This window comes from Anomaloglossus baeobatrachus, chromosome 7 (assembly GCF_048569485.1).
Source record: "Anomaloglossus baeobatrachus isolate aAnoBae1 chromosome 7, aAnoBae1.hap1, whole genome shotgun sequence".
Classification (NCBI taxonomy): Eukaryota; Metazoa; Chordata; class Amphibia; order Anura; family Aromobatidae; genus Anomaloglossus; species Anomaloglossus baeobatrachus.
In genome coordinates this window covers 42487899-42513766 of record NC_134359.1, presented here as the reverse complement: position 1 = coordinate 42513766, position 25868 = coordinate 42487899, and the positions used below count along the sequence as shown (strand labels likewise).

Sequence of the window (25868 nt, the reverse complement as noted above, 5' to 3'; positions counted from 1 at the left end):
AAATGTAAGAAAATATTATATTATACCAGGTTATAGCAATTCTAAAAATAAGATGCGGCTATCAATATAAGTAGGGACTGAAAATATTTTAGAGCGAAATACACACACACGCACACACACACACACACACACACACACACACACGTACATGTGTACTGTATGTGTATATATATATATATATATATATATATATATAAAAACAATAGCACAATTATGGTATTTTAAGTATTTTGGCTATAACAATGGACCCATCACATAGACGATCTCTTCTTACAACCAGTGTTTTTTAATCATCGGGATGCCTGTTAGGCCTAAGCCACACAGCGAGAAAAACAGTGCGAGTGGAGTGCGATAAACATCGCATTCCCCTCAGACCAATTCTAGCCTGTGTGTCAGCACACATGAGCGATTGTTTTCTCAGCCCTAATCGGACCAAGAAAACAATCGCAGCATGCTTGTAATGCGAGACTCTTTCTCTCGCACCCATTCAAGTGAATGGGGCGAGAGAAAAATCGCACTGCACTCGTGGTACACCGGTGTACTGCCAGTGCAGTGCGAGAATGGCAATAGCCGGCTACGCAGGAGAGAGGGAGAGAAATCCCTCCCTCCCCTCCTGAGTGCCGGCCTGCCCCCTGCAGCTGAGGTCTGCTCGCACGAACGGACCTCAGTTGCAAGGACACACGCATGACACTCGGCTCTGCTGTACTGCCAGCACGAGCCGAGTGTCATGCAAGTGGATCGCAGTAGTCCCCGTGTGGCCCCGGCCTTAAAGTAAGCCCATAATTTTGTAGAGCTCTACTGACCATTGTTAATACTGTAATGATGCCACTGGCTATCACTGGCCATGCACTGACTTGTAAACCTCACTGACATTGCCACTCTTGTCAGTGATTTGTCGTGGTACATACAACTTTTTGGGTTATTTTACCACATTTTCTCTTGAGATCATAGCATGGTGTAAGGCAGTGGTGGATATATTAGTGAGGATTTTATTGTCCTTTAGACCATTGAAGAAGTACAAATTATTTTGTAGTTGCGCAGTAATAAAAATTTCCACCTCCATCATAAAAAAAGTTAGGTGTCTCCAGCAAGTTTTTGGCCACATTGGCTTCATGACTACTGAGATTTATCTGTGGTATAATAGGTTGGGTAGTCTGTGGAGATTTGAGGTGGACCCGATTATTGCAGCTACGTACAGTGGGAGACAAAACGTATTTAGTCAGCCACCAATTGTGCAAGTTCTCCCACTTGAAAATATGAGGTTGGCTTGTAATTGACATCATAGGTGACCACAACTATGAGAGACAAAATGAGAAAACAAATCCAGAAAATTACCACGTCTGATTTGGCAAGATATTTTTTGCAGATTATAGTAGAAATTAAGTATTTGGTCAATAACAAAAGTTCATCTCAATATTTTGTTATCTATCCTTTGTGGCAATGACAAAGGTCAGACATTTTCTGTAAGTCTTCACAAGGTTGGCACACACTGTTGGTGGTATGTTGGCCCATTCCTCCATGCAGATCTCCTCTAGAGCAGTGATGTTTTGGGCCTGTCGCTGGGAAACACAAACTTTCAACTCCCTCCAAAGGTTTTCTATGGGGTTGAGATCTGGAGCCTGGCTAAGGCCACTCCAGGACCTTCATATGCTTCTTACAAAGCCACTCTTTTTTTGCCCAGGTGGTGTGTTTGTGATCATTATCATGCTGAAAGACCCAGCCATGTTTCATCTTCAATTCCCTTGCTAATGGAAGGAGTTTTGCACTCAAAATCTCACGATGCATGGCCCCATTCATTCTGTCATGTACATGGATCAGTCATCCTGGTCCCTTTGCAGAGAAACAGCCCCAAAGCATGATGTTGCCACCCCCATGCTTCACAGTAAGTATGTTGTTCTTTGGATGCAACTCCGCATTCTGTCTCCTCCAAACACGACGAGTTGTGTTTCTACCAAACAGTTCTACTTTGGTTTCATCAGACCATATGACCACTACTCTTCTGGATAATCCAAATGCTCTCTAGCATACTTCAGAAAGGCCTGGATATGTACTGGCTTAAGCAGGGGAACACGTCTGGCACTGCAGGATCTGAGTTTATGTAGAATAGTGTTTTACTGATGGTAACCTTTGTTACGGTTTTCCCAGCTTTATACAGGTCATTCACTAGGTCCTCCCGTGTGGTTCTGGGATTTTTGCTCACCGTTCTTGTTATAATTTGGACCCCACGGGGTGAGATGTTGCGTGAAGCCCCAGAACGAGGGAGATTATCAGTGGTCTTGTATGTCTTCCATTTTCTTATTATTGCTCCCACAGTTGATTTCATCACACCAGGCTGCTTGCCTATTGCAGATTCAGTCTTCCCAGCCTGTTGCAGGGCTACAATTTTGTTTCTGGTGTCCTTCTACAGCTCTCTGGTTTTCACCATAGTGGAGTTTGGAGTGTGACTGTTTGAGGTTGTGGACAGGTGTGTTGTATACTGATAAGAAGTTCAAACAGGTGCCATTACTACAGGTAATGAGTGGAGGACAGAGGAGCCTCTTATAGAAAAAGTTACAGGTCTGTGAGAGCCAGAAATCTTGCATGTTTTTAGATGACTAAATACTTATTTTCCACCATAATTTGCACAAAATATCTTTCCAAATCAGACACACAGATTTTCTGGATTTTTTTTTCTCATTTTGTCTCTCATAGTTGTGGTCTACCTATGATGTCAATTGCAGGCCTCTCCCACCTTTTTAAGTGGGAGAACTGGCACAATTGGTGGCTGACTAAATACTTTTCCCCCCCAATGCATATATACACTAAAGAGTGTGTGTGTGTGTGTGTGTGTGTGTGTGTGTGTGTATGTATGTATGTATGTATGTATGTATGTATGTATGTGTGTATATATATATATATATATATATATATATATATGTGTGTGTATATGTACACACAGTATATATACAGAATATACATGATTATATTTTTCCCTTATTTCAAGGGTGATGATTCCTGGGACAAAACCCTTGGATTTAGACCACCTGTAGGATGTAAAACATTTGCTCCCTCTCTCGCTTCTTGATGTGCAGATATGCACGCTAGATTAAAGCCCCCTCGCTCATGCCAATCAGACTATTTGGCTTTCTGTGTGCCCTCCTTGCCAGTAAGCAGAACCAAGTTCCCCAACTTGACCTGCACCTTTAGACTATTTGGAACCAATGGCAAGTGATACACAGTGCACCGCAGTGCTCATATCAAGCATGGATATCTTTTTAGTTTTTTTTTATTATTATTCTTTTTACATGTTGTTCACCCATTTTTATCTTTTACTCTTATACCAAGCAATGAAGCTTGGCATATGGGTAGGTAAAGCGTATTGATAGATTTTGGCAAAGTTTTGAAAGCCTCCATGTGAAAGCGTCTATGAACGAAAATGAGAAAACTGACAACACTTCCTAACAGACAAATGTGATCAGGTGCAAACTGAACCCGAAATATATTGTAACAAATATACACCTGCACTCTGAGATGCTTAGGTATGGAAACATTGAATATAGGAATTTTGACATGCATTACTGCTAAGGAAATAATTGTAAAAATTGACACGTAGTCCATAAAAAGGCCAGTTTTATGTGAGCCCAACAGCCAGCGTCAAGGCGTATCTCTTTTGCTGGGTCCTTACCTAAATGCCTGTATCTTGGTTGAAAAGTCTACATTTTTATGAGCAGGCAGTAACCTACTAATAGAATATTAAAAATTGCCTTAAGCTGGTGGGAAGGAGTTCTCAGTCAGTAGGCATGACTCTATAATCTAAAACTGACGGCACTTCCTAACAGACAAATGTGAACAGGTGCAAACTGAGCATGAAATATAGTGTTGCACTCTGAGAGGCTAAGGTTTGTGAACATTGAATATAGGAATTTGGATATGCATTACTGTTAAGGAGTTACATTTATAAATTGAGACACTTGGGACATAAAAAAAGGTCTCAGAGTGCAGCTGTATATTTAATAGCGTCTATGAACAGCCTAAATAGCAATGAATAGGAGCAGATCTGCAGTACCGTACCCGGTAGCGGCCACTAGACAGTTTACAGAACAGTGATGTCTTGCGCCAGTACTGTTTACATCCAGCTTTGGACGGATCTGGTAACAGTTGATAGGTGGGATGCCGGGTGTCAGACCGCCACCGATCTGATATTGATGACCTGTCTGGAGGATGGGTCATCAATATCATAGTAGCGGAAATCTTCTTTAAGTACTGAATCCTTTCCAGCATATTTCACATATAAAATGATTAAGTACTTTATATGCTATCCTTTAATATGTGCATGTGCATCGTGCTGATAGTTGTGGTGGCATCGGCGCTCTCCTGTGGTCACACTGATCCCTCTTTATCTTTTTTAAGGGATTGCAATGGTGTCTTCTGAACGAAGAAGAAATTGTTCCCCGTATCAGAGCAATGGAAGGACGCAGAGGACGACCGCCAAATCCAGAGAGGCAACTTGCTAGAGAGGAAACCAGGATGAGACGCCGAAAAGGACGACCCCCCAATGTAGGAAACCCAGATTTTGCCGTGAACGATGAAGCAAAGCTCCTCAGAAAGCTCCAGGCACAAGGTATGTGAGCTCCCTGAATAACCAAGGTCCACTCAGTCATTAACAGGATTGTTCCATGATCAAAACTCATTTCAATCAATAGATCTTGGAATAATAATAATTTTCTACAATTGGATGGGATTAAAAATAATGTTCCTGTGCTGAGATAATGTGATATATGTGTCCCTGCTGTGTACTGTGTAATGGCTGTGTCTGACCCTACAGGGATATGGTCTGATCATACCACATTTCCTGGGCAGGGGAGGACACAAAAGAGTATACAGATATTACAGCATGGGATCATTCGTGGACTCATTCTGCAGCCAGCAATGTGCAGGCAAACGCAGCCAAACACTGCAAAATTTTTAATAAAACCAAAATGGCAAAAATATTTTCCGAAGATGTCCATATCCTTTAAAGGGAACCTGTCACCAGATTTTTCCCTATTAAACAAAAAATATCACCTTCTGTAGCTCCTGGCCTGCATTCTATGAAGGTCCACCTTGTTGCTGGCCCCCCTTTCAGACCTAAATAACAACTTTATAAAATATTATCTTTTTGTATGCAAATGAGTTTGGTTGGCCAAATGGGCGGACTCTATTTCTATTTCTGTCCCCCCTCCTGCTGCTGTTCGCCATCCACCAGTCTTGATTTGCATGGATGACGACGGCCCCGTCATCCTCCACGCTGATGCCAAAGTCTCGCACAGGCGCAGTTAGCAGAGGCCACTATCGCAGGCCTGAGCAGAAACTTTCCCTGCGTGCGCCGGTGATGTATTTGCGCAGGCTCGAGATTATGGGCGGCGCTGTGCATAACCTCACCAGTGTCATCCTCGTACCCGACCATAATCTTGTGCTTGCGCATCCATGCAAATCAAGACTGGGGGACGGTGAACAGCGGCAGGAGGGGGGGCAGAAGGTGAAATAGAGCCTGCCCATCTGGCCAACTAAACTAATTTGCATACGAAAAGGTAATATTTTATAAAGTTGTTTTGGAGGTCTGAAAAGGGGGCCAGCAACAAGGTGCACCTTCCTAGAATGCAGCCCAGGAGCTGCAGAAGGTGGTATTTTTTTTTTAATAGGGAAAAATCTGGTGACAGGTTCCCTTTAAGGAAGTGATGGAGTCATACTAGGGCCTACGAGCTCAGCCACCCCCATAGGCTGACGCAAAGCTCTATCACAATGACATGTCAGTACGTTGTGGGGTCAAGTGTTGTAAGTTCATTGCAGGTGTAGGGTGTTTAAATAAATAAATCTTTATTTTTTATATAGCGCTAACATATTCCACAGCGCTTTACATTAATCAGGAATACTGTCCCCATCGGGGCTCACAATCTATATTCCCTATCTGTATGTCTTTGGAGTGTGGGAGGAAACCGGAGAAAACCCACGCAAACACGGGGAGAACATACAAACTCCTTGCTGATGTTGTCCTTAGTGGGATTTGAACCCAGGACCCCAGCGCTACAAGACTGCAGTGCTAACCACTGAGCCACCATGCCGGTGTTTCAATAGAATGCAATCCTATAACACAATGCTATACAGCGCATATAAAATAATGCTATACAGCGCACATTAAACAATGCTATACAATGCACAATGAGTGTCTCATTCCCATGGGTCCATCCTTTTTTTCTTGGTTTATAGAAATCGCCAGACAGGCTGCACAGATAAAACTTCTGCGAAAGCTTCAGAAACAAGAGCAAGTGCGAGCAGCTAAAGAAGCCAAGAAACAGCAAGGTAGAACAACGGTGATATGATTTTTTTGATGATATGATGACTTTTCATCATAGACCGCCTAAATTAAATGTAGCCATGTTTGTGTTCCAGCTATTATGGTTGCAGAAGAGAAGCGGAAACAAAAGGAGCAAATTAAGATACTGAAACAACAGGTAACAAGATTGTTTGTTTGTTTTTGGACATTTTTTTGATAATCTACATTAAAACTGCCAAATGTTGTAGTCCTACATGTGCATTAATGGGACACTCCTTCTGGCCTGGATATGTGCATCATTAAATACCGTATATTTTCGTTTTATAAGACGCACCGGATTATAAGACGCACCCCAAATTTAGAGATGAAAAAAGGTAAAAAATAAATAAATAAAAAATGGAGTCTGTCTTATACTCCGGTGTTGCCTTACCGGATGGGGGCAGCAGTGGTGGTGGAGCGGGGTCACAGGAGGCTGTGCTGGCAACAGCGGCAGGTCTGTGCTGGCAGCGGCGGGGGGGGTCAGTGCTGGCAGCAGTGGCGGGTCAGTGATGGCAGCGGCGACAGGTCAGTGCTGGCGGCAGCGATGGTGGGTCAGTGCTGGCGGCAGCGATGGTGGGTCAGTGCTGGCGGCAGCGGGTCTGTGTGTGCTGGCAGCGGAAGCTGGGGTGGTTTTGTGGTGGAGTAGGCTGGTGCGGCAAGTATCCCAGATGCTCTGTCGGCGGTCCGGGCTTCAAAGAACTGGCGCCCGGAGTGGCGCATACGCAGATGGAGCTCTCATCCAAGAGCTACATCTGCGCACGCGCTGACTCCGGGCACCTTAATTTGAAGCCCGGATCACGGACAGACAATCTGGGACACCCGTCGCACAGCCACCGCAGCTTCCAGTTGTGTAATGTACATTTTTTTCTCATAATCCTTTCTTCCAATCTTAGGAAAAAATCAAGAGAATTGAACAGATACGGATGGAAAAAGAACTGCGTGCCCAACAAATTCTAGAGGTATCAGGGAGTATCCGCTGCTTTGTGCTTACCACATATTTTATATGACTTTCTCTTTGTATTTTGCTTTTTGGGCATGTGTCAAGATTAGAGGGCGGTACTCGTCGCATGAATGTATAGACCGGTGCTACATTCAGGCTTACGTAGGTTTCGTGCATATGGCAGAGCAAATACAGGGGTACTCTGTGGACCTCTGTATGGTGCGTCCATATGGCACTGTATTAAGCAGCATAGCAAAACACCGTCAACATAACACAATTTCTGTAGAATTCACACCATGTGCCTTTGTCTAAAATTAGAGACAAGTGGAGGAACAGAAAAGTCAATCGTAGCCTACTATACATGATAACTAATGAATAGGAAGTCCCTGATATGCGACTCTACACTACAGTACATGTGTCTTCTATTTTCTTAGTATCAGGTGTTAGATCAGAATAGTAATTGCAATGTATTACGGAGTATCGAAACTTTATTTTTCTTTAAATTTTGTCCAGCATGGAAAACTATGAAACTGTGCAAATCACTTTATTAGAAGATTTGTCTTCTTTTCTTTTAAAAAAGAAAAATTCCTTGTACGTGGCTTCTAAGGGGCACTTTGCACGCTGCGACATCGCAAGCCGATGCTGCGATGCCGAGCGCGATAGTCCCCGCCCCCGTCGCAGCTGCGATATCCTTGTGATAGCTGCCGTAGCGAACATTATCGCTACGGTAGCTTCACATGGACTCACCTGTCCTGCGACGTCGCTCTGGCCGGCGACCCGCCTCCTTATTAAGGGGGCAGGTCGTGCGGCGCCACTACGACGTCACACGGCAGGCGGCCAATAGGAGCGGAGGGGCGGAGATGAGCGGGATGTAAACATCCCGCCCACCTCCTTCCTTCCGCATATCCTACGGGAGCCGCGGTGACGCAGATAGGAGATGTTCCTCACTGCTGCGGCTTCACACACAGCGATGTGTGCTGCCGCAGGAACGAGGAACAACATCGGACCGTTGTGTCAGCGTAATTATGGATTACGCCGACGCTACACCGATGATACGATTACGACGCTTTTGCGCTCGTTAATCGTATCATCTAGGCTTTACACACTATGATATCGCCTGCGATGCTGGATGTGCGTCACTTTCAATTTGACCCCACCGACATCGCACCTGCGATGTCGTAGTGTGCAAAGTACCCCTAAACCCTGGGCTTTTCACCAGTCTATCTTCCTGCCTTCAGCTGTATTGATATCAGTGCTTATGCTTTCAGAGTACAGATGACGGCAGTGATTGGTCAGCTCCTGTCTTCTCCTCTGAAGCTATGTACCTACGTTGCTTAATTATGTGCTTCTTTTCTGTACATAAAAAAACTATGTTTTCGTAGGAAAAGCGCAGCAGAAAAAACGCATATTTATTGCATTTACGCCACTCCCAGCAGTTTAACCCCCTAAATACGGCGATTAGTGCAATCACTGCGTTTAGGAGGCACCTGGCAATCGGGTCGCTGTAATGCAATCACAGGGACCCATTCACTGCCATGGTAACCCTGGATCCATCACCATGATGACCCCAGGTTACTGAGCCACAGAGAGCCTCACACACCATGCTGTATGCATGATGTGTAAAGGCCCTGTCACACATAGAGATAAATCTGCAGTTGCAGTGAAATTGTGGACAATCAGTGCCAGGTTTGTGGCTGTGTACAAATGGAACAATATGTCCATGATTTCACTGCAACCACAGATCTGCCAAGGATTTATCTCTGTGTGTGATGGGGCCTTAGGGGTACTTCTCACATAGCGAGATCGCTAGCGAGATCACTGCTGAGTCACGGTTTTTGTGATGCACCAGTGACCTCATTAGCGATCTCGCTGTGTGTGACACAGAGCAGCGATCTGGCCCCTGCTGTGAAATCGCTGCTCGTTACACACTGCTCTGGTTCATTTTTTGGACGTTGCTCTCCCGCTGAGAAGCACACATCGCTGTGTTTGACAGCGACAGAGCAACTATCTGAATGTGCAGGGAGCAGGGAGCCGGCAGCCTGCGGTAAGCTGTAACCAAGGTAAATATCGGGTAAGCAAGCGAAGTGCTTTGCTTGGTTACCCGATATTTACCTTGGTTACTAGCGTCTGCGGCTCTCAGGCTGCCAGTGTCGGCTCCCTGCTCCCTGCACACGTAGCCAGAGTACATATCAGGTAAATAAGTGAAGCGGTTTGCTTATTAACCCGATGTGTACCCTGGCTAGGAGTGCAGGGAGCCAGCGCTAAGCGGTGTGCGCTGGAAACCAAGGTAAATATCGGGTAACCAAACGCTTGGTTACCCGATATTTACCTTAGCTTCCACGCGTCGCTGGTGGCTGTGGGCTGGTCACTGGTCGGTGGTGAGATCTGCCTGATTGACAGGTCACCGCCGGTCACAGCGACGTAGCAGAACAGGTATGTGCGTGTGACGTTGCCGTAGCGATAATGTTCGCTACGGCAGCGATCACCACAGATCGTGCCACCGACGGGGCGGGTGCTATCGCACGCGACATTGCTAGCCGATGCTAGCAATGTCGCAGCGTGTAAAGCGGCCTTTGGGGGTGCTTTACACGTTGCAACATCGCTACTGATATATCGTCGGGGTCACGTCGTTAGTGACGCACATCCGGCGCCGGTAGCGACATCGCAATGTGTAAAGCCTAGATGTGACGATGAACGAGCGCAAAAGTGACAAAAATCGCTGATTTGTGTCACGTCGTTCATTTCCATAATGTCGCTCCTGCTGCAGCTACGAGGTTGTTTGTCGTTCCTGCAGCACCACACATCGCTGTGTGTGAAGCCGCAGGACCGACAAACATCTCCTTACCTGCGTCCACCAGCAATGCGGAAGGAAGGAGGTGGGCGGCATGTTATGTCCCACTCATCTCCGCCCCTCCGCTGCTATTGGCCGGCCTTTTGGTGACGTCGCGGTGACGTCGCTGTGACACCGAATGCACCTCCCCCTTGAAGGAGGGATAGTTCGGCAGTCACAGCGACGTCACCGACCAGGTATGTGCATGTGAGGCTGCCGTAGCAATAGTGTTCGCTACGGCAGCAAACACCATATATCGCATGTACGACGGGGGCGTGTGCTATCGTGCTGGACATCGCTAGCCGATGGTAGCGATGTTGCAGCGTGTAAAGCCCGCCTTAGTGTTGTGCTCATCAGAATAATCTTCTGCAGCATCTTCTTCCCAAACTTAGTTAGATACAGTTGCTGACCGATCACTGCCATCAACTGTACTCCAAATGAGTATGTTATGATGTCATTAAAGTTAAAGACAGACAGAGTATGGCCCTGTGCGCACACTGCGTTTTTACCTGCGGTTTTACCCGCGGTTTTGCTGCAGAAATTTTTTGAGAAATGTTTGTAATCTTTCTGCAGACATTTCCCAGCAAAACCTATGGGAAAAAAAAATAGCTGTGCGCACACTGCGTTTTTTTTCTCAAGAAAATTCTTTCTGCAGAATTTCTTGAGAAAATGTGGATATCACTTCTTTTCCGCAGGTACCTGCGGTATTTCACTCCATTCACTGTAATGTAATTGCGAAATACCGGGGGTATACCGCAGGTAGCAAATTATGTGCGGTATACCCCCGGTATAGCCGCGGTTTACCTGTGGTAATGTTCATCACTGCCTGCGTTTTGCAGGGAAGTGATGTCATTATGACAGGAAAAGGAAGCAGAGCAGAGAGTAAACACACACATCACACTCCCTGGACGCCGCACGGAAGCACTTCCGTGTGACCTCCAGGTGCCTGTGCAGTCTGTGTCCCACTCCAGCCCCGCGGCTGCCTGCACAGCACTGTCAGTGTCTGCCCGCCCTGCAGTATCAGCAGCTTGTCACGCTGCAGTGCTGGCAGCCGCGGGGATGATGAGCGCTGCTGTCAGGTTAGATGAGATCATTACCTGCTGTGACGATCTCCTGCTCTGCTGACATCAGCGCTGTCACTGCCTTCTATGCCCGTCTTGCGGGCGGCCCGGACTGTCACTAGCGGTGACGTCACGGGTTCCTGCGATACTGCTGAGAACGCGGTGGGCATAGTAGTCAGTGACAGTGCTGACGCCAGCAGAGCAGGAGACCGTCACTGCAGGTAATGATCTCATCTAACCTACTGACAGCAGCGCTCGTTATCCCCTGCAGTGACCTGGGCTGACCTATTGATGTTAGCTCAGGTCACTGCATTGCTCTCCCAGCCAATGGGGAACATTTTGTTGTTCTTTGACTGGGACATTGACTATGGTATGGATCGTCATGGCACCCCCTTATTGGATTACGCCAGACCTGGAATTGATTGTTCTTTTCAATAAATTGGTGAAAGAGGGAATGTTTTGGGGAGTGTTTTTTCAATTAAAACTTTTTTTGTTGTCTATTTTTTATTTCTTACTGACTGCGTTTGTGATGTCGGGTATCTGATAGACATCACGAACCCCAGGGCCTGATGCCAGGTGACATTACACATCTGGCATAAACCCAATATGTTACCCCGTTTGCCACCGCACCAGGGCAACGGGATTGGCACATCTAATGGATGCGCCACTTCTAGGGCGGCTGTGGCCTGCTATTTTTAGGCTGGGGAGTGTCCAATAACAGTGGACCTCCCTAGTCTGAGAATACCAGACCACAGCTGTCCGCTTTACCTTGGCTGGTGATCCAATTTGGGGGGGACCCCACGTTTTTTGTTTTAAATTATTTATTTAATGTAAAATAACAGCGTGAGGTGCCCTCTGTTTTGGATTACCAGCCAAGGTAAAGCTGTCAGCTGTGGTCTGCAGGCTGCAGCCGTCTGCTTTACCCTAGCTGGCTACAAAAGATATGGGGGACCCCACGTCGGTTTTTTTTTTTATTATTTATTTATTTTTTGGCTAAATACAAGGCTAAGCACCCTTTAGTGCCACATGAAAGTCACTAAAGGGTGCCAGCTTAGAAAATGCAGGGGGGTGGTACATTATATAGGTCTTTCTCATCTATTATCTATCTATCTATTCATCTATCCATCTTTCCCTCTATCCATTATCTATCTATCGATTATTTATTATCTATATTATTTATTGCAGTTACAGGATAAAAAAACCGCAGGGACCAACCTGCGGAAAAACCGCGGCAAAAACGCATGCGTTTTTCCCGCAATTTTGGTGCGTTTTTTTTATCGCAGGTGCGGTAATCTTCAACTCCCAGAAGTTTCTCAAGAAATTTTCTTGAGAAAAATCACTTTTCTAGTGCGCACATAGCCTATGAAACAGATGTTTTTAAAAACAGTTACAAGCATTTTTTCTTTTCTTTTTAAAGGCTTAAAGAAAAAAGTCCCCTAATAAAGGGATTTGCAAAGTTTAATAACCTTTCATGCTAGACAAAATTATTTAAGAAAAGATAAAAAGTTTAGTTACTCTCCAAAAAAATATTTTTTGTCTCCCAATGTATTATTAAATCATGGAGAAGGGGTGAAATGTATTATTTTGGAACTGTATAATGGAGGGAAGAAGGTGGAATTGCAATTTCTTCCTGATATCCTTTATATCCATAAAAGCACAAGAAATTTCCATGTAATTGCTGTCCTCAATTTCTTATAACTTGTGCCTTTTTAACGCAAACTGGGTCCTTATATTTTATAAATGAGGATTGTATACTTCAGCCTGACATGTCATTTAGCTTTACGAATATCTACATCAATAGAGCTGAAAGTAATGCACAAATTATACCGGCGACATATTGATCCGATCTCTTGTTTTTACATAACCGCATGTTAAAATTGACAGAAGCAATTTACTAGGCTATGGTAGGACTCCATTTTTAGAGAGATTCTACAGTCATATGAAAAAGTTTGGGCACCCCTATTAATGTTAACCTTTTTTCTTTATAACAATTTGGGTTTTTGCAACAGCTATTTCAGTTTCATATATCTAATAACTGATGGACTGAGTAATATTTATGGATTGAAATGAGGTTTATTGTACTAACAGAAAATGTGCAATCCGCATTTAAACAAACTTTGACCGGTGCAAAAGTATGGGCACCTCAACATAAAAGTGACATTAATATTTTGTAGATCCTCCTTTTGCAAAAATCACAGCCTCTAGTCACTTCCTGTAGCTGTTAATGAGTTCCTGGATCCTGGATGAAGGGATATTTGACCATTCCTGTTTACAAAACAATTCCAGTTCAGTTAAGTTTGATGGTCACCGAGCATGGACAGCAAGCTTCAAATCATCCCACAGATGTTCAATGATATTCAGGTCTGGGGACTGGGATGGCCATTCCAGAACATTGTAATTGTTCCTCTGCATGAATGCCTGAGTGGATTTGGAGCGGTGTTTTGGATCATTATCTTGCTGAAATATCCATCCCCTGCGTAACTTCAACTTCGTCACTGATTCTTGCACATTATTGTCAAGAATCTGCTGATACTGAGTTGAATCCATGTGACCCTCAACTTTAACAAGATTCCCGATGCTGGCATTGGCCACACAGCCCCAAAGCATGATGGAACCGCCACCAAATTTTACTGTGGGTAGCAAGTGCTTTTCTTGGAATGCCGTGTTTTTTTGCCTCCATGCATAACGCCTTTTTGTATGACCAAACAACTCAATCTTTGTTTCATCAGTCCACAGGACTTTCTTCCAAAATGTAATTGGCTTGTCCAAATGTGCTTTTGCATACCTCAGGCGACTCGGTTTGTGGCCTGCTTGCAGAAATGGCTTCTTTCGCATTACTCTCCCATAAAGCTTCTCCTTGTGCAACGTGCACTGTATTGTTGACCAATGCACATTGACACCATCTGCAGCAAGATGATGCTGCAGGTCTTTGGAGGTGGTCTGTGGATTGTCCTTGACTGTTCTCACCATTCTTCTTCTCTGCCTTTCTGATATTTTTCTTGGCCTGCCACTTCTGGGCTTAACAAGAACTGTTCCTGTGTTCTTCCATTTCCTTACTATGTTCCTCACAGTGGAAACTGACAGTTTAAATCTCTGAGACAACTTTTTGTATCCTTCCCCTGAACAACTATGTTGAATAATCTTTGTTTTCAGATAATTTGAGAGTTGTTTTGAGGACCCCATGATGCCACTCTTCATAGGAGATTCAAATAGGAGAACAACTTGCAAGTGGCCACCTTAAATACCTTTTCTCATGATTGGATACACCTGCCTATGAAGTTCAAAGCTCAGTGAGGTCACAAAACCAATTTAGTGCTTTAGTAAGTCAGTAAAAAGTAGTTAGGAGGGTTCAAATCAAGAAATTGATAAGGGTGCCCATACTTTTGCACCGGTCAAATTTTGTTTAAATGCGGATTGCACATTTCTGTTAGTAAAATAAACCTCATTTCAATCCAGAAATATTACTCAGTCCATCAGTTATTAGATATCTGAAACTGAAATAGCTGTTGCAAAAACCCAAATTGTTATAAAGAAAAAAGGTTATCATTAACAGGGGTGCCCAAACTTTTTCATATGACTGTATCTTTTGCAAAATTCACAGTAGAAACGGAAAAAGCTGAAACACTTTGCAAATAATTTTTTATCATTTTTTTGTATTAGATTTTTTTTATTGTATTTTTAGTTGTTTTATGTTTCCTCCATTCACACACACAGTCGATTCTGATAGTCTTACTGGTTTAGTCATCTTAGCTCCCTCAATGCATTGTTTTCTAGAAACACGTGTGCAACAAAAGTGAGAATTTACCCATTTTTGTGTCAATAACACACGTGGGGTCATGTATTAAAACTGGGGGTGAGATAGCAAACTATTTACAAAGTTTCTCATTTTTTAATGTAGATGTAAGCAGGGTAATTTTGTAAATTGCTAGGTAGGAGTGGAATTTTCCTTTAAAGAGGTTGGCCACTTTCTAATATGTCATAAAAGTTTTTGTATTGCTCCACAAACGTACCCCATTTTTGACAATAGTACCAGTTTTCCCTGACGTCCAATGAACCAGACCTCAAGATGGGTCGGGTTTATCAAACCGCCACCTAAAAGTGTATATTCCTTGGGGTGATCTGTCAGCAGGTTTTTGATATGGAATCTCAGAGCAGCATGTTGTAAGGGTAGAGACCCTGATTCCAATGATGTGTCACTTACTGGGCTGTTTCTTTTAGTTTTAATAAAATCCTTGTTTTAAAGGTAATTTATTCATAACGTAGGTCAAACAAATTTATTAATGAAATTAATTCTGTTTTATTTGTTCAAACTTAAAATATAGTAAAAATGATTGAACCTCTAAAATCCTTGTTTTCTCTGCTGTAGATGTAGAAGTGCTATGGATGCTGAGCTGAGTGTAACCCCGCCCACACCCCTGATTGGCAGCTTCCTGTGTACATTGTCAGTAAGCTGCCAATCGGTGATGTGGGTGGGGTTACACAGATTAGCTGGACTAATTTCCTGCTGATAAAACACTGATTGTATTGAAGCTACATCACGCTGTTGAGCAAGTGACATATCCTTGGAATCAGGGTCTCTGACTCTAAAGGCCCTGTCACACACAGAGATAAATCTGCGGCAGATCTGTGGTTGCAGTGAAATTGTGGACAATCAGTGCCAGGTTTGTGCCTGTGTACAAATGGAACAATATGTCCATGATTTCATTGCAACCACAGATCTGCCAAAGATTTATCTCTGTGTGTGACGGGGCCTTAAGAATAAATAGCAAAAACCTGCTCACAGATTCCTTTTAAAAATCTTAAATTTATCCTTATAAATATTGGTAAGTACGGTTTATTACCATAGCTAATCATTTCAAGCCCTCTGCTGCCTATGTATTGGTCCACTTCTGCGCAGGACACATTCATTGTCTGTGCAGAAGAGGCTGTGGTACAGTAAGTGACTGCTGCCATCTTGATTCCTATGGATGGAAAAATACAGCATCCAAGGTTCACAGACTTGTTCATGGGCAACAAAGAGCTTAAAATGAATACACTGGGTAATCTTAGAGGTTCCCTTAGGATAGGTCATCAATGTCTGATCGGCTGGGGCCTGATACCCCGCACATCAGCTGTTGTTGGTGCCGGCGGCGGAAGCAGGCAGCTGGAAATGCTCAGTTCCGGAGCTGCTCCGTCTTCTGATAGTGGCCGCGGCTGGGTACTGCACATCCGCCTCCTATTGATCTGAACAGGAGGAGGATGTGCAGTACCCGGCCGCAGCCACTATCATAAAATGGAGCAGCTCCGGAACTGAGCATTTCCAGCTGCCTGCTGCCGCCGCCGGGACCGACAGCAGCTGATTGGCGTGGGTGCGAGATGTCAGACCCCGGCTAATCAGACATTGATGATCTATCCTAAGGATAGGCCATCAATGTATAAGTAGTGGACAACCCCTTTAACTGTTTAGTAGATAGCGGCATACTCTCCATACCTTTCAGTGCAGTATTAAGTAAGGAAGAAAATGGGAAATATACACAGACATGATTTAATTAGATTGAAATTAATATAAGCTATATTTTTTTTGGGAGATTGCACATGAGCAACAATGCCGAGACCGGGCTATGTCATAGAAACACGTTCTATCTCTAACCCCATAATGTTTCATGTTTGATTTAGGATGAGGAGCCAGTGCCGGAGTGTTAGGATGAAGGGTGCGCGACCTTAAGCCTCGCACCCATTATTTAATTGGCAGGCGGACTATGAGCATTAGCATGCAGGAGAAGTACGGCTCCATTGTGTCCTGTATTGTGCCGTCACCCAGTAGGACGTGAGGCTTTCTCTAGCATCTGATAAAGTGTTCAGATTGTAGTTGTGCTGTTGCATGACCTTGAGACCTGTTTTGCATGCACAGGCTAAAAAGAAAAAGAAAGAAGACGCAGCAAATGCCAAAATAATGGAGGCCGAGAAACGAATAAAGGTTAGTTTAGATAAGAGCATCATTTGCCACTCTTTTCTGTCTGACTTACTTTGGTTAGGGCGTTTAGACTGAGAGACATGCTTTTGCTAGAATCTTGAGCACAGGGGCGCAAGGGCCCAGGGCCACACAGTAAAATTATTCTACATGGAGTCACGGTGATACTTAAATGGAGCCTCTCAGGGTAAATAACATTATTAATCTGCAAATATAGGGTAAATCTGCCGTCATACCAACAGGGAACTTTATTTCTCCTGAGAGCTGCCAGCTTTCAGTCATGCAACAACTGAAAGCTGGCAGCTTCTGGGAAAAATTAAATTCACTTTCTCTTTTGGTACAGCTGCTGAGCACATTCCTAATATTACCTATTAACTTGCAGACTAACCCTACATCTGCAGACTCATTGTCACGGTTTCGCCTCCCCGTCCACATGGCTAGGGGGCGGAGTCTTCTCCCGGGCCTCACTTCCGGGGCTTGAATGCTTTAAAAACTGTCATCTCCGGTCAACCAGAACTGGCTATAAGCTTAGCGCTTTGCCTGTGATTGCTGGTCCTGTAAGTGTTATCCTGATCCATCTGCTCCTGTGCCCTGTTTGTGTTCAGTCCCCTAGTCGTCCCTCCATTCCTCTGTCCCCTCTCCTACCTTCCCACTCGGTTGCTTCCTCTGGTACTGACCTCAGCCTGACCTCGACCCCGCTTCTGCTCTTTCCTCCGGTCCTCCTTCTGCCTATACTGTGCTTAACCCGGCCTGCCCGAAAATTCCTTGCACGTCCTGCTGCTCGGCTTCCCAGCTGTGCTGTGAGGCAGTGTACGAGCACACACTGTGTATCCACTTCCTGGTTCTTGTTGCTCCGTGTAGTGTCTTCTCCTGCAGAGCTCCAGCTCCCCCTGGTGGCAGCTTGACACTCATATCATTATCTGACCTGGCAGGTTCCCTTTCTAATAAATAGCTAGCTTTGGTCACCAAAACTCTTCTACTGATTAGTTTCGTATCTGTCTAGACTTTGGAACTTCATTTTTTAGACACAATGCTCCAAATTCCCAGCTTCTTTAAAAAGCAACCTTTGTTTTAATTATTTTCTCATAAATCAATAGTACATGTAAAAATAAGAAACTTTGTGATATACAGTATGTTACCACAGACATCTGTTTCTTTCTCCTCCTGCCGGGACTTACCTTTCATTCTCAAAATTCTCAATTCACAGGTAAAATGTGTCTTCAGCGACTACAGATTTTCCCATTACTGAGCTTGGAGATGGCAGTTTGTGCTTATAAAGTTTTATGGAGAAGTGTAAATTTTGTTTCAGGAGAACTTGCAGCAGAATATTTGTGTCCACCTCCAGCTCCTCACCCTCCTCAATTTCTCTATACAATTATAAAGCACCAACTGTCCTCTCCTATCTTAGTAAAGAATCTGTGTATACCAAAAACAGATTTTACATATTTACCCCCATGAAAAGGGAATGAAAGATCAGTCCGGGAGGGGAAAAAGCTGCTTATTTTCACATGTACTGTTGATTTGTGAAATAAAAACTAAATGATGGATCCGCTTTACAGCTTGGAACAAAGAGATCAATGATAGAATTCTGTCTGGCCTCAGTCACCACTAGGGGGAGCTTCCTGCTCCTATTGGACTCTTGTACATTTATGGACCATGCAATTAGTCTGTTAACGACACTGAAGCAGAAGCATGAAAGTGGAATTAATATATTTTATTTCTAACAGTGATGTAGACCACATAGCTCAGGGGCGGACATACCATTGGTGCAGCCTGTGCGGCCTCACAGGGGCCCAATAGCGTGGGGGCCCCATTTCTACCTACAAAGCAATTGGAATTGTACATTATGATGAGCTCTTGGGCTGCAAAGAACCCATATATTGTTCTTGCACAGGGACCCTTTTTTATTTGTGTCTGACGATGATGCAGCTACTATGAAGCACTTGAGTTGGGGGTCCGGTGTTGAACAGCCCCAGTCCCTATCAATAGTGTGCCCTCTTCTCCTAACATCCGTTGTACGTGCACATCTGAAGTTGGGAGCAGGAGATGTACTGATCCGGCACCATAGCTTGCCAGTAACTGCTGCCATTTGGGCTAGCTAGGAATGCAGCCTAAATGTTGTAGTGACCAGTGACAACAGCATGTAAGTGGTCAGACAGAGGAGGGCCCCTGATGTCACCCACATTGACCACAAGATGTAAAAATGGGAACCCAATCGGTTGTTTTCATGGCAGTTGGGGCCCAATTCGGACCTTTGCAATAGGGTCAAAGGATTTTTATGTATGCCCTTGAGGGCATTATTCAGCAGCAGGTGAACATGCAAACGATAACTCATGTTTTGTGGCTACAGATGCCACCACATTAAGCCCCTGTTTCGGCCTGCTCTTGGGTCTTGTCTCCTTTTCTGTCCATCTACATTGGGTAATGACCTCCCTAATGACCGTTCTTACCAGGCAGACCGGCCTGAATGACACTTGAGGAAACGCTTGTTTGTCATTGATCGGATCTTCTATGTGGACCTATCATCATTGGTTGGGAGTCACCAATGATTGCACAAATGATAGTTCATACCAGGATCCATATGATTTACTTGCCATATTGTTGATTGCTGGGGGCGAAGGGCAAAAATATCTGACCATGTAAATGGATCTTTATCCAAACATAGCATATAATATAATGAGAGCGAAGTCGGCTCTATGCGTTGAGAATCCTCGCTAGCTAAATTCAGCCCATTACAGTCATTATCAGCCAGGATGACAGGAATCTAGAGATCTAGTTCAGAATAGTTAGTTGTGTATATTTGTTGACCCCACTGGCTTTCCAATGGAGTCTGACCAGATTGGACTGGGGATGAATAACTGAATTTCATGAATATAGGAACAGTGCGTGACTTTGCCTTTTACTGGACACATTTGCACTAGGTAGAGAAGACGTACGGGAGTTGTTCTGTGTCATATAGATTATATTGCATTACAGCCCCCTCTGTATTGAAACTGAGGGTCCCCAAATACTAACGAATCTCCATGCTCCCAACAGATGGGGGCCCCAGAGGATGGCCCAAAACCATACATGTCAATGATAGGTAAATTGCTTTAAGGAATGTGCATATGATATCTTATTCAGGCAGTCAAACCCAACAGGTTTTTCAAGAGGAGAAAGACGCTTCAGGAAAGAAATGGTGTTTTTTTCCCTTAAGCCTCCTTATTCGCTTTTTTTGGGGGGTCAACGCCTTAGCACTTTCTCAATGTTTTTGCTCAGATTTTGTGACCATCTTTCTAGCATTTTGTGGCGTCTTTTTTACTACATTTATTTTTGTTGTTTTAGCATTTTTGTGGTGTAAAAATGGCAAAATTGCCAAATAACACCCCACTTTGACAGTTTTTCCGTTTTTTTGGTTGTTTTTTTTTTTAGTACATTTGATATAGTAATGTGTGTGTGTGTATGTATATATATATATATATATATATATATATATATATATATATATATTTCTTATTCTTTTGCAGGTTTGTCACACTTAAACACTTAAATGTTTCAGATCTCAAACAAATTTAAACATTAGACAAGGATAACACAAACACAAAATGCAATTTAGAAATTAAGGTCTTTATTATTAAGGGTGAAAAGGAAACCCAAACCTACAGGGCCCTATGTGTAAAGTGATATTGCCATCCTGTGTGTAAACTTGGGCCACCCTTAGCAGCTACAACTGCAATCAAGCGTTTGTAATAACTGGCAATGAGTCTTTTACTACATTTTTGAGGAATATTGGCCACTTATCATTGCAGAATTGTTGAAATTCGGCCACATTGGAGGGTTTCCGAGCATGCATCGCCTTTTTAAGGTCAGGCCACAGCATCTCAATAGGGTTAAGGTCAGCACTTTGACTAGGCCATGCCAACGTCTTAATTTTATTTTTCTTCAGCCAAACTTGCTGGTATGTATTCGATCATTATCCTGCTGCATAACCCAAGTGCAATTCAGCTTGAGGTCACTAACAGATGGCCGGACATTCTCCTTCAGGATTTTTTTCAGTAGACAACAGAATTCATGGTTCCATTTACCACAGCACATGTTCCAGTTCCTGAATCAGCAAAACAGTCCCAGACCATCATATTACCGCCACCATATTTTACTGTGGGTATGATGTTCCTTTTCTGAAATGCAGTATTACTTCTATGCCAGATGTAATAGCTTATAGCCCTTCCAAAAAGTTCAACTTTTGTCTCATCAATCAACAGAGTATTGTCCAACTAGTGTTGGGAATCATCAAAATGGTTTCTGGCAAGACAGAGACAAGCCTTTATGTTCTTTTTGCTTAGCAGTGGTTTTTGTCTTGCTGGCCATTTTTGTACAGTCTCTTTCTTATGGGGGAGTCATGAACACTGACGTTAACTGAGGCAAGTGAGGTCTACAGTTCTTCGGATGTTGTTGTGGGGTCTTTTTTGACCTCTTTGATGAGTCGTCGCTACACTTTTGGGGTAATTTTGGTCGGCTGGCTACTCCTGGGAACATTCACCACTTTTTCATGTTTTGTGGAATAACAGCTCTTCACTGGATCCCCAAAGCTTTAGAAATGGCTTTATTACCTTTTCCAGACTGATAGATCTCAATTACTTTGTTTCTCATTTGTTTCTGAGTTTCTTTGGATCGCAGAATGATGTCTAGCTTTTGAGGATCATTTGGTCTACTTCACTTTATCAGGCAGGTCCTATTTAAGTGATTTCTTGATTGACAACAGGTGTGGCATTAATCAGGCCTGGATGTGGCTAGGGAAATAGAACTGAACTTCCCAAAGATGTGATAACCCAGTTAATTTATGTTTTAAGGGAGGGGGGGGAATCATTTTTTCACACAGGGCCCTGTAGGTTTGGATTTCTTTTGCATTAATAATAACCACCATTATTTATAAACTGCATTTGGTGTTATCTTTGTCTAATATTTATATTTTGTTTGGTGATCTGAGACATTTAAGTGTGACAAACCTGCAAAGGAATAAGCAAAAATCAAGAAGGGGCTAACACTTTTTCACTCCACTGTATGGAAATAGGGGAGGAACAAAAATTAAATACAAAAACTAAAAATTGCCGGATAGTAACGGCGGAATCCGGAGGAAAAGTAGTAACGTTGAATTTCTTATGTTTATTTATACTTTGGTGCTACTGTATATGAGAGTCAGTGATTTTCAGAAAATAATAAAGAAAAAGTCACACTTTTGGCAACATTATAAGAAGTACTAAATGTATGCAAATATGTAAATTAAGTAGAGCTAAGCCTCAGTAATTTGCTTGGTTGTTTTTTGTGCAGACCCATGTAATACCAAAGGAAACTTTCCTATAACCATTGCCACACCACACTCAGCCGCCACACCACACTCAGCCGCCACACCACACCCAGCCGCCACACCACACTCAGCCGCCACACCACACCCAGCCGCCACACCACACCCAGCCGCCACACCACACCCAGCCGCCACACAACACTCAGGCGCCACACAACACTCAGCCGCCACACCACACTCAGCCGCCACACCACACCCAGCCGCCACACCACACCCAGCCGCCACACAACACTTAGCCGCCACACAACACTCAGCCGCCACACCACACCCAGCCGCCACACCACACCCAGCCGCCACACCACACTCAGCCGCCACACCACACTCAGCCGCCACACCACACTCAGCCGCCACACCACACTCAGCCGCCACACCACACCCAGCCGCCACACAACACTCAGCCGCCACACCACACTCAGCCGCCACACCACACCCAGCCGCCACACCACACCCAGCCGCCACACCACACCGAGCCGCCACACCACACTCAGCCGCTACACCACACTCAGCCGCCACACCACACTCAGCCGCCACACCACACTCAGCCGCCACACCACACTCAGCCGCCACACCACACCCAGCCGCCACACCACACTCAGCCGCCACACCACACTCAGCCGCCACACCACACCCAGCCGCCACACCACACCCAGCCGCCACACCACACCCAGCCGCCACACCACACTCAGCCGCCACACCACACTCAGCCGCCACACTACACTCAGCCGCCACACTACACTCAGCCGCCACACTACACCTAGCCGCTACACCAGAATGACTAATTTACGCAACAGGCAGTGTAAGGTACTCCTCTGCCATCTGGTGGCTAATCTGGGGAACAACATCTGGGGAACAACAACTGATGCTTAAATTTTGCAATTACCATAGTTTCCCTTGTTTTAAGGGGGTGCTTGTAGTCTCCACTGTTTCTTGACTCTTCCAAAAGCATGTTAGTTTTTTTTTTACCATTTTGTTCTATCCAACAAAATTAAATTTATGTATATGCAGAATATTTTTTAGACATTCTTGTAGTCAGGAGGACTAGTTCGGAAACTTGTTTTTCCTATGCAGACTGTGATGTGTGAATTACTTAGGAAGGGAGGTATGATTATATTGCTATAATAAATATTTATATTATTATTTTCCTACTAATATTAATTTTTATTTTATTTATTTATTTTTTTTAAGGAGAAGGAAATGAGACGTCAGCAGGCCGTTCTCTTGAAACACCAGGTCTGTACTTTTTTTTATCATAATAGTACCTTTTAAATATCTTCATATATTAATATGGTTACATTGTATCAATTGGAAGTTGCCATTTTGCAAAATAAGTTGATAAGTCCGAAAAAAGTGGAAAATAATTAGTTTCCCGTGAAATCCAACCGATCCGATTGGGTGCCTTGGATCATGTTTTCTCTACACTGCTTTTCTTAAAGGAGCCTCACTTTTTTTAATACCTTGGTGATACTGGGACTTATGCTTCTGTATATTATATTTCTACTCCTTGAACTATAATGGAATTAGTATGATAATTGCACCATATTTCCCGCTTACGTATTACCTGCCTTGCTTTGGTTACGGGTGCTTCTGGGAGTAATTTGACCTTTTTTTTTTATTTATTTTTTAAATTATTATTATTACTATTATTATTCACAAATGGTTATTTTGTAATCTGCATTTATTTCTGTTTCATAATGATGTGCCAACTCTTTCTACCAGGAGTTGGAGAGGCATAGACTAGATATGGTATGGGTATGTTTATTTTTGTACGTCTTAACACCGCATCGTGATTTTTTTATTTTATTTTTTTTTATTTATTTTTTATTTTTTTTTGGTTGTGATATGGTTGTCCTAGCAATGCATAAAGTGTAGCACTGGCTGCTGTCATATGACATCTCCCCCTGCATGGCTTAACAGTGCAGAGCATTGCATACATCCGCTAATTAACCCAGGACAGACTAATACATGTCACACTGCTGACCCCAAGGCTGTACTTACCGTTAAGATTAGAGGAACATAGTTTGAAGATCGCGCCCCTTCACATTGATAAAGAAAATAAATAAAAAAAAAAGATAAAGATAACGATCCTTTCTAAATTCCGACGTGTTTATGGAAAGGCATGCACGCAGTGAAAAGAATCCCTCCCTGCAAGGTGCAGCGTTACCAACTTTATGCAGTGCATCAAAGGAGCGTCATTTGGATAATCCTTTTTATTTTTACATTCATGCATGTGTATATTCTTCATAAACAGACCTCATGTTTGCATACACACATACGGCCATTACCTACTATTATTATGTGCATGCAGACATCAGCGGAGCATTCATGTACCTGCTATAAACTACAGGTCTGCAGAGTACAAATGGGGAACGTAAGCTTCCCCCTCCCCGAACCAAAACCGCAAAAGAAGGGAGCAATTCTGATATTAATGTAGTATTAGGCGATTTAGATCTATTTTTTTTTTATTATTTTTTTTTTTAAGCTAGCCTCAAAAGTTAGCTTTTATACCCAATTTAGGCAAATAGTCCGATGAGCCGTCACAACCCAGGGCTAAGTGCTCAGTAAGTAATGTCACTGAGCATCCTGCGGACAAAGAGTAAGTCCATCTTTGAATGCCATGAAGCTTTAATCCATGTAGGAAGAAACGTTGTAAATACATTCCATTAATGATCTTGAATCACAGTCTGTATTATATTCCCGTATTCCAGAGCTGCATTAACAGTACTGCTAGAAAAAACAGTCTAGGTAGCAGACGGTGGTCTGGGCCTAGAGGAGCTGGACCCCCGGTTGCAGGGGATCGTGGCAAGGGGCACGGATCTGTCGAGGAGGACAGCCGTTGGCCTTGTACCATCACCGGACTGGGACCAGGGCACGATGGGGTACGTGGATCCTAGGTCAGGGAGTAGCTTCACGCAACCCGATAATTTACCCGAGGAGAACGGAGCCTTCAAGATCCGCTCTCCACCCGCTCCAGAATCGGGGTACTAGTGCAACGAGGGGGATAGGACTTTCCACTCAAAACAGTCCAGAAAATCCCAAGCGTGAACCCTGAGAGCAAGCTCCCTCACTCAGCCATAGTGGGGAGCGGGACCCTGCAAGTTCTATACTACCGGGACCACCCAAGAAAGTCAACTGAGTGCCAGGAGGCAGGTCACGGATCACCAGGCTACACCATCGGAGACGGGACACGAACTAAGCTCCCCTCAGCTGCAGCGGTATCCAGAACTTTGATTTATCCAGTTGTCAGTGTCAGCTTAATGGACTGAGTGAGTACGCAAGTGACCCCCTTGCACCCAACGGCACTCCCCACCATCACCGAGCCCCAGGATATTCCCCCCTACCCGTGGAGGGTCACAACACCTGGCTGCCCTATCCCATCACCCCCAGGTACTCCCAATTGCAGCAGTGGTACTCCTAA

The 25868-nt window shown here is 44.0% G+C and overlaps 1 protein-coding gene across 1 annotated transcript in view; it reads left to right on the top strand.

Annotated features, from left to right (window-relative positions):
• BAZ2B (bromodomain adjacent to zinc finger domain 2B) overlaps positions 1-25868 on the top strand; it is a 475838-nt gene that overhangs the window by 393865 nt on the left and 56105 nt on the right. Inside the window, exons 15-21 of the mRNA XM_075319681.1 lie at positions 4390-4600; positions 6226-6318; positions 6409-6470; positions 7225-7290; positions 17053-17118; positions 23639-23683; positions 24170-24196. Coding sequence (XP_075175796.1) covers positions 4390-4600; positions 6226-6318; positions 6409-6470; positions 7225-7290; positions 17053-17118; positions 23639-23683; positions 24170-24196 — 570 coding nt within the window. The remainder of the gene's footprint in view (positions 1-4389; positions 4601-6225; positions 6319-6408; positions 6471-7224; positions 7291-17052; positions 17119-23638; positions 23684-24169; positions 24197-25868) is intronic.